General features: G+C 44.3%; 1 protein-coding gene across 1 annotated transcript in view; it reads right to left on the bottom strand.

Moving 5' to 3' along the window:
• LOC122260042 (glutamate [NMDA] receptor subunit 1) overlaps positions 1–10,000 on the bottom strand; it is a 58,678-nt gene that overhangs the window by 18,945 nt on the left and 29,733 nt on the right. The window contains exons 4-9 of the mRNA XM_086555682.1: positions 1,724–1,852; positions 1,424–1,612; positions 1,070–1,170; positions 699–872; positions 343–459; positions 1–105 (exon numbers count right to left, since the gene is read on the bottom strand). The exon at positions 1–105 is cut by the window's left edge and continues 61 nt beyond it. Coding sequence (XP_086411808.1) covers positions 1–105; positions 343–459; positions 699–872; positions 1,070–1,170; positions 1,424–1,612; positions 1,724–1,852 — 815 coding nt within the window. The remainder of the gene's footprint in view (positions 106–342; positions 460–698; positions 873–1,069; positions 1,171–1,423; positions 1,613–1,723; positions 1,853–10,000) is intronic.

Raw genomic sequence — 10,000 nt, forward strand, 5'->3', positions numbered from 1 at the left:
TCCTGGACGTTTACTATCGAGTACTCGGCGTGTGTACGGTCGCCGTGTTCGTCAAAGGCCACCCTGCCCGTTTTGCCGTCAACCAGGACTTGTTCTCGAATCATCCTGTAATGACCATATACCCCAGTGGCATGGACTTTAGGCTACCTGATTAATATTTATGATACATAAAGGCTTAACACCATATTTATTAAATCATGGAGGGAGACAATTAAATGAAAGATTTTGAGCAACCTATGTGTAGTTATCTTTTGAAAAAGTCTCCACGGTATTTCAATGTCAATTCTTATCAATTCAGTGATATTTCTTGTTGAATCACTGGAAGAAAGTAGCTAATCTAACCTGAATAGCGTTTTTCCCGTGTCTCCCCAGTAGTCCTCTTCGTCGCAGGATATGGGTGGTTCCTGGATGAACTCCTCTTGCTCATGTAACCTCCGCAGTGCTAAAGCAACTACACGTCTGTACAACACAGTATGAATTCGTGTACTAATTTCAAACCTTGCTTCAGGCTTTAAATGAGGCATACTTTGGCACTGACTTCACAAGAAAACTGATTGACATAATTTCAGCAATTAACAGCAATTAACGTCAGACCACATGTTGCAGACATTGTTCCCTGAATAATAAAAGCAATATAGATAGGATATTTGCTAGACACTGCAATAAGAGATTTTTTTCTTTCGTCGTTAAGTACTTACAAGGCATCGTTAACGTGGGCCTGAACGTCGTGGGCATATTGGAGTTGTAGGCCGAGAGTGCCGATGGGGACGAGGGCGGAGTCTAGAGCCTGCTCCGTCACTATCCACACAAAGTCGCCGTCCGTCATATTCAGATAGTCCGCGTCGTGGAATATTGTCTCAGCGTCTTCCCGGCTGCAGGAGGAAACGGTTAGACTATTGGCGTTGAGAATGGCACGTTTTTATTTTTTTATTATTTTTTTTTTATTATTTTTTTTTTTATAGATAATATCACCCTTTGAGATTCCAACAGAAGTGGTGTCATCCTAGACATTTTATTTTATGGCATTCTTATCAAAACAAGATTACTAGTCAATAAAACACAAAAATACCTGGCGTAAACTAGGACGACCTTGACTAACTGATCTCTGACGGTAGTAAGCTCCTTTACAAAAGATTCCGACCCAGGACGAAACTCAACCACCGACGCAACCTAAATATAAGGTTTTAGTTAATCATGCAATCACAAATAGGATGCACATGGAATCTTCGCTAAAAACGTTGATAACGTATTATGAAATCATGATGAATTGTCTCGCCTTATTATGGCCAAACGGAAAGAAATATTTGGTAACAGCAGCAGTGTGTTATTTTCAAACTTTATTCAAAGGCCGTTTCACTTTCCAAGTAAATGTTTAACGTTATTCCAAACACATGGCCATACTGTGTATCTAATGCCACTAAACCTTGATTCCGGTGCTGTCCTCGTCTCCGCGAGCAAGGTTCTGGAAGCGTGTGTGGAGGGCGCGGCCATCGCTGTCCGAGGAGTGAATAAGTATGACTTGGCGGTACTTAAGGTGTTTGAGGAGTGCCAGCCATACGTCCGCCTGGTGACTGTACGGCGGTACAGTTCTCAAGAATGACACGTGGATGTTCTGTACATATAATGCTAATGTTAATGTACTCAAACAAAACGAGTGAAATCGCAATTATGGACAATGTGAAAATATGACTTATGCAACAAATACCTAATGCATATGTTGTACCTTATCAGAAAATGCTGAGTCCCTTGATGACGTGCAAATGACTGGGATGTGGAAGAATCCGGTTGTATAGGACACAGCTGCTGTAGTGACCGACTCACCCGGAGGGCCTGCCACCACCACCGCATACACCTTGGAGTGGGCATGACTTGATTAATTATGTAGTGAACGTGTTCACTTGAACAGTTGTAAATACAGTTAAGATACAGAGTATTTAAGAGTCTCCACTAGTTACAGCACCATCTATGTGCCACCTTTTCTTACTATCCCACTCTATGTTATTGGCCCATATATAATATTATTGTACCCTACCTTTGAATCACTTTTGTGTAAATTCCATAGCCTATTTTATTTCATCCTTTAAGATAGTCTTCTTTACTTCGCTTTATATGTCTTATATTGCTTTTGGCAAGAGGCAAATGAGCCAGTATTAGCCACAATCTTGCAGCCAAATTGGTTCTCTCAGCTCCTAGCTCTTCTTGGTTTTAATCGGTGTACGTAGCGTCTGGCCTCACTGCCAGTGCCAAGGTTTAGTTTATCATGGAAATTCGTCTGTTGGACGGAAAACGGCCAAAACTTTGCGGTGTCGGCGGCAGCGGTGAAACTGTGGGAGGTGGAGGGCGTATCCCTCATTTTGAAGAATTAAATAAATTGATGCGTATACTATGAAAATTTAGCATCCGGTGTAAATCGAAATCGATTTATAATACCATAACACAAAAAATCTAGGTAGCTAGCAAAATTTTAAATAACAGCTGTTATACACACGTTTGTCATTTTCTTTGCTAATCCACTTGTTTTTTTCAGTAATTATATAGTATTACATAATCTATATCCCGTTTTTCCTTGCTTACAAAATATCGCATGTATTTTGCATTATATTGGAGAAAGATACATTTCATTTTGAACTTTCCAACTGTCACCTGATTTTTATATTTAATAAAGAAGCGTCATTTTCTAATGCATAATGTCCAGTCCCACATCGCTCGTTTCACCTCCCAACTCCACCACAAGGGCGGCTGCTAGGAGGGCAAGAGAGATGACCAAGTCAAAGGTCAGACACCCAAGGCTGGTAGGGACAGAGATAAGAGTGGCGTTACAGGCGATGGTGCGCTGTGCTCGGAAATTGTGATTTTGAGGTCAAAAGTCGAGTTAGCAATATGGAATTATTTATCCGACATTTGGATGTTAAATGAATATTGCATTAAATGCACAATTTGTAGTATTTACAGGAAGAAGTCCTCTAGTACATTCAATATATAAGAAAAGTTCAACAATGTTCACAGTCTCATCAGGACTAATGTATTTAGTATCAAACAATAGGGCCAGTAGGGCTGTTGGTTGCTGATCTTTCCTTCTTGTGTTTAAGATGAAAATCAGACTTCTAGTAAATACTGGATTTTTAAAATCCTTTAGTAGCCATGTACATGCATTTAATTTACAAGAGAGGTGCAATATCCCTATTAATCACATGGATATATCTCAAATCTTCATTTGGTTTTCGTAGATTCTAATCACAGAATTGCTGTTGCCGACCACAGGGAAGTGAGGACAAGGTCAGGTAATTAATTAAATTATTTAAATGTCCTAATACCTATTTCATATGGCCTAAGAATGTCCATGAATCAGCAAGATCGGACTATAACTCCTGGCTGCTACTCTCCTTTACTCACTCAAATAAAGCCACTAAAACCTATTGGTAGTTTCACTTAAACTACGTTGGTGACCCACGAGTGATAGAACTTTGAATCATGGATACCAGCTTCAGCCTCCCTCTCTACAAACCCTCCAACCCATATCTTTGGTTGGCACAGGTAGAGGCTGATTTCAACATCCATCGCATCTCCAGTTCCACCATGAAATACAAGCATTTTGTTTGAGGCCTCTGTTCGGAAGTTGCTGAGCTTACAAGACATCATCCTCGACGTAGACCAAAACACATGTGGCGAACTGAAGAAGGCCTTCTTGCACTGTATGGCCACCCAAGATACCATGCAGATCCAGACTCTCATCACCTCTGAAGGGCTGCACGGCTGCACACCGTCCCAGATCCTATGACACATGCGCATGGCATTAGGCATCTCACCATCCTTCTTTGCGCAACTTTTTCTCAACAAGAGGCCTCCCACAGTACGTGCACATTTACTCATCACCAAATCTCTACCCCTTGTCCAGCTTGCCAGTATGGAGAAAAAAATGATTGCACCAGCAACTTCTTTCCCTCCAGTGTTTGCTGCCGCCTCCTCCAGCGATACCACACCCACCACTATGGACCACCGGTTTTCTCTATCTGATCGACATTGGTGCCGAGCTCAGCCTTCTACCTGCCACTTTGAGTGAAAAACAGCTAATGTTTCTCCCATCCAGACCTTTGGACAATGCTCTTTAACAATTAATTTAGGTCTAAAGCAGCATTACCAATGGCCTTTCGTCATAGCAGACTTACACCAACCCGTGCTAAGAGCGGATTTCTTGCAGCATTTTCACCCTGTGTTAGACATTCACGCCCTTCTCCCATCTAAACCTTTGGGCAATGCTCTTTAACACTTAATTTAGGTCTAAAGCAGCGTTACCACTGACATTTCGTCATAGTAGACCTACATCAACCTATCCTCAGAGCAGACTTCTTGCAGCATTTTCACCTTGTGTTAGACCTTCACGCCGCCAACATTGCTCATAGTTCGTCGGCCACGAATGCCGTTCCGAGACTCCAGGCAGTCCAGCAAGACGACTGCCCCTACCGCAATCTTCTCAGCAAGTTTCTTTCCCTCCCACACCTGCTCAATGGTCGAGAGTCTCCTCAGCATCAGGTAAGACACCATATTGTAACGTCGGGCCCTCTTACGTACTCGAGATGTCACCACCTTGCCCCCAGATGGCTCCAAATGGCCGAAACCGAGTTCCAGCGAATGCTATCCCCTGCAATGATTACCGACACCTCAACCACACTACTAAACCCGACATGTACCCTCTGTCGCATATACAGGATCTCATACAGGAACTTTCAGGGTTGATCTGGTGCGGGCGTACCAGCAAATCCTTATAGCTGAGAAGGACGTCGACAGAATGGCTGTTATCATGCCCTTTGACCTTTTAGAATTCCTGCAGATGCCCATTGGTCTCACAAATACAGCCTAGACCTTCCAGCAGTTCATCATTGAAGTAACATGTGGATTTAACAATTGTTTTGCTTATGTTGATGATATCCTCATCTCCAGCCCTTCACAGGAGTTCACCTTCACCTACAGCACCTTCAAACCTTGTTCCAGCGCCTTGCGGACTGTGAAATCATCGTTAACCCTGACAAATGTTTATTTGGTAAAAGCTCACTCACCTTCCTTGGCCACACCATCTCCGCTTCGGGAATCGTCCCTTCAGAAGAAAACGTCAGGGTCATCACCACTTCCCCCAGGCCTATCACCGAGCAGCAGCTCCATGAATTTTTGGGTATGGTGAACTTCTACAGATGGTCCATCCCCAATTGCTCCCTTCTTACACACCTGCTCAACACCCTTCTTCAGGCTACAAGAAAAGGGCGTCCCATTCCGATTGACTGGTCCCCTACTGCAATTTCAGATTTCCAGTAAGTCAAGACAGCCATCACCAAAGCTACCCTTCTGGCTTATCCACGTCCAGATGCTTCCATCAGCATCGCCGCTGATGCTTCGGAAATAGCAGTAAAGATAGTGTGTTACAGCAACATGTGGAAGGACATTGGCAATGCCTAGCATTCTTCTCCCAAGGTTTGCGCCCACCAGAAAAGAAGTACAGTGCATTCAGCAAAGAACTCCTTGCTGCCTATCTCAATATTAAACATTGTCACCAGTACGTCGAGGGCCGCGATTTTTTGCTGTTCACGGACCACAAACCCCTCGTAGAGGCTCCACGCACCACTACCCAACAATATTCCACGAGGGAGGAGCGTCACTTAGACTTCATCGCCCAGCTCACATCAAATATCAGACACATCAGTGGAGCCTACAACCTACTTGCTGATGCTCTTTCTAGAGTCACCATCACTACCATCATACCCAGAGATTTTATCATAGACTACGATCACCGGGCAGACCACAGATACTACCCTCCCGGGACTTCAAGGCCAGAAGACCAGTTCTTGTCTCAAGAAAATCCATGTAGCCAACTCTAACACTAGCATATTTTGTGATGTTTCCAACATTCCCCCCTCCCTGAGACGATAAGTATTCTCAGCATACCACTACATTAGACATCCTGGCATCCGGGCAACACATTACTTTGTTAAAAACAAAGTTGTCTGGCCGACCATCAACAAAGACGTACTTGATTGGAGTGAAAGTTGCATAATCTTCCAAAGGAACAAGACCTGTTGGCCTGAAGCTTTCCCCATCCCTGACATCACGGCAGCCACAATAGCCAGAGCTTACGTTGCAGGAGGGGTATCATGCTACGGCACCCCGGCAGTCATCACAACAGACCATGTGCTCTGGACTGTTCTAATGCATCTACTTGGCTCCAAATAAATACACACCACAGCATACCACCCCTCACCTAATGGTATAGTTGAGCGTTTTCACCGGCAACCAATAACTGGATGGAAACTTACCCCTGTTTTTTTCTCAGCATCAGAAGGAAGACCCGTGATGCACCTCTGCTGAGTTATTGTACAGCACCAACCTCGCCCTCCCTGAGGATTTCTTTGCTGATCCCCCTCAAGAACTCGATGACCCTGCCTCCTTCTGGCAATCCTGTGTCAGAAAATTTAGCAACTCCGGCCCAACAAGATAAAAAAAACTTCCTACATTCCCAGCAACCTAAAGGATTGCACACACGTTTTCGTCCTTATCAGACCCACCTGTCCTCCCCCTGCACCTGCCCTACGAGAGCCCCTTTCCCGTCCTCAGGCGCGACAACAATTCACTGATGATACGGAGAGGCATCAACGACTAGGTCATCATCATCAATTGTGCTAAGCCAGCTTGCATTGAATCCTAGGAACCGACTGAGGCCAGAACGAACGAACGAACGAAATCAGAAAGACATGGATACCATGTTGAAAGAAGGAGAGAGTTTGGGGAAGTTAACTAAAGCAAAGGCTATCCCTCTTGCCTGTTGAGGTTGTTTTTCATTATGACACACACCTTGCTGTGTTTGATTTTGCTTGTTGTTGTTGTGTTCTGTCCTCCTTCCGGTTTTATATATTTAATATATGTATGTTGCCATACACAAGTTAAGTTACCATAAAGGTCTCCAAGTTTTTCTCTTACTTATACCCAACACCAGAGATCCTTAAAGATAGTCATCACGCGCTTCTCTAACCTCCGTCTCTGTCTCCTCACAAAAGCCAGAGGAGATCGTGGCATCAGCTGTGAGAAGTGAAGTGACTCCTGTTTTCTTATTTATACTGTTTCGGTATACTTAGATATACCTATCCCTTTTGCCTTAGTTCCTTAAACTTTTTTTTTCCCCATCTCGCCCGTCTTCGAAGTTTGCGTATCACTTTATATTGAGGTTATCTGACCTCACATACATTAGTGATATATAAATAGCGAATCTTTGGCGAGTATGTAAGTAAGGATCATTGTTATCATTATTGGCTTTTGTTTATGTTTACTTTCTCTTTCTTTACAGGATTTGTTCGGTCTATGCGGGATCGTCTGGATCGTCGTGTTCTTCATGGTTCTGATTCCTGTTCTGGTAGCTGAAAAGCGGTGGTGGTTCCTAAGGTAGGTGGTATGCTACGTGGAAACCAGGAGTGATTGTTCGTGCCAAGGTTATTGTTCGTAATATTTGCATAGTTGTTGTAGCTTTCTAGCTTCTCCCATACTCTTTTTGCCAGAGCATGAATTCATAAATTCATGGGTAGGATGTTGTAGTGTGTGTGCAACATTGCAGCTGAAGGTATGTTTGGGTATTGTGCTGAGAGGGGAGTACTTGTTGCAGCAGCTTTTCTCCGCAGCTTCTGCAACACTGCGCTCGGCCCTGATTGGCCGGATCAGACCGTTGGACGCGCCTCTTTCCCCTGAGCTAACTTCACCCGTACGCTACCACTCTGACTTCGTGGCACAAGAAAACCTGTTGTGAGGTTTTCAACCTCCCCCCCCCCTATACCATGGCTGGCCCATCCCCTCCCCCCCCCTTCCTTTCCCTCGTCCTCCTCTTCCCCTCGTATCCCCTCTTAATTGCCCTCTCCTTCTTTCTTTCGCTCTTACACTCCCGTCTACGTTCATACTAATTTCTCACTCTTCTCTTCTTTTCTCCTTCTAGTTCTACCTTCTACCTTGCTCCCTAGCCTATCCTGCCCAGCATCCCGTAGTAATCCATAGGGGAGTCGAGCACAGTGGACCACTTCCCCGCGCCAGCCTCCTTATTTTTATGATTTGATGTACTTTCGTTTTACTCTGACCATCTTTTTATTTGTATCTTATATATTTTACCTTTTTATATTCCTTTTGTAAATAAAGTCCTATTGTAAATCTTTTTTTATCCACGTTATTTGAAAATGATTCACATGGTGTGCGAATAACATAACATCCGCATCTGCTGCGATTTCTTTTATCCCTTTTACCTTTTTGTTTCATTCTGTTACAAATTGTTTAACATTTGTTTTTAATGATTTCTTATTACTTATCAAACATTTTGATATTGTTTTAACTACCAGATTATCATGTTACTTTTACGAATTTACTCATTGAATTGCAGTAGCTTATATTTTACGTATTTTTATTGTTAATAGATTTTTAAACACGGTTGCACCTGTCTTTTTAATTGTATCAATAGCAACCCCATTTTATGATTAAAAAAGTGAAGTGGATATTCTGACTGTTTTTGCCTGCCCTGTGGATTTACGTTTTGGATTTACACCAGGAGACACTGAAACAAGGTTGTACTGCCCCTTTTACTTGCCAAGGTGTGTTCATGTTGTACGTGTTATTTTATATGTTTACACTTTATGGTGAACCTTTGTGCCGCTTTCACTTTTACCTCTTCTTTTTACTTTGACTTTTACCCTTTTACCTTGTCTATTACGTCTTTGTCTTACTTCCGTTTTTACTCCTACTACTTTTATTTATTCCTCCTTCGTGTTTTAGCCTAGGTATTAGTTTTATTTTCATTTTTGCAGGCCCTTTTGGCACTTTTACAATAAGTTTAAGCCCTTCCGGCCCAGTTTTGGTGATTTTCGGCCCTTCTGGCACTTTCTTAGTCATTTTATGTTTTCAGTTTGATTTTACTTTGTTGCCTTCTGCACTTTTGGTAGTACAGGTTTTATATATATTTTATGATTTATCTCTGTGCCATCTACATACTAGTCACGCTCCTGGTAGACCTACAATTCCGGGGATTAGTTTGCTTGTGAGGTCGTGGGGGTTCTAAACCTTCTGCTTGGTTCCCTCACCCCCTTTTGCGAAGAACGAAAGGGGCCCCCTATCTTTCCTTGGCCCCTAAGCCTGAAGTCTCCTGCTTCACGGGTGACCTCTTTTGGGTTCCTCAGTCACGTAACCTTACACTGTGTTGGGAAAAGACGGCACCCCCGAAAAGGAACCGCCTTCTCGTGGCGCGGGGGCTACAGCTCCTTCCTCGGACGAGCCCGCTCTTGATCTGGCCAGTCTCTTCCTCCCGTTGAGGTGGCCTTCTAGCGGCGTGTTCTCTGAGGAGGGATGACTAAGTGTTCCTATGTGCTGATCTAGTAGGTGGGGTCGCACCCCCCCCTCTTGGTCCTCCCCCCAGGGGGGCTCGCACCTGCCCACACGTTTGCCGTGCGTGGCACCCCTGTGCACTGGGAGACGGGAGTCCTGGAGGTTGAGTGATGCCGTGTATGTATGCCCTGCGGCTAGCAACACACCTCTCTCGTCCTCTATTCTAGCAAGACAGGTGGCCTGATCTTGACTCGGTTAGGTCAATCAGCTGGTTTCTCTTTTGAGCTAGGCTGCAGCCCCTGTCTTGCAGGCAATCGCATGGTCTTGCAAGTGCCATCAACGCGAGGCGGGGGTTGTGTATATCCTCCCATCACCCCTGTGACTTCTGAGCATGGCCTCAGTGCACAGCTTCCCCTTGGACTCCGTGGTGGGTAGGGGCGTGGGAGGAAGAATTGAAGCGCTCTTACATGCCAACTCAGACAATGAAAACCCTGACTGACAATCCCGATGACGAACATGGCATGAAGTTGACCAAGGCTGTCATCTTAGAGCCTTTCATGGTCCTCGGTGGCAAAGTAAGAGAATGGGCAAGGCTCTGGCGTCGGTTCTGAAAAAAAACCTGCCCAAGAACTTTGGGCTGGACCCTCCAAACCAGCCCCTGGCCCTG

Source organism: Penaeus japonicus, unplaced genomic scaffold (assembly GCF_977035675.1).
Source record: "Penaeus japonicus unplaced genomic scaffold, GWHDUDI00000001_assembly GWHDUDI00000031, whole genome shotgun sequence".
In the NCBI taxonomy this organism is placed as follows: Eukaryota; Metazoa; Arthropoda; class Malacostraca; order Decapoda; family Penaeidae; genus Penaeus; species Penaeus japonicus.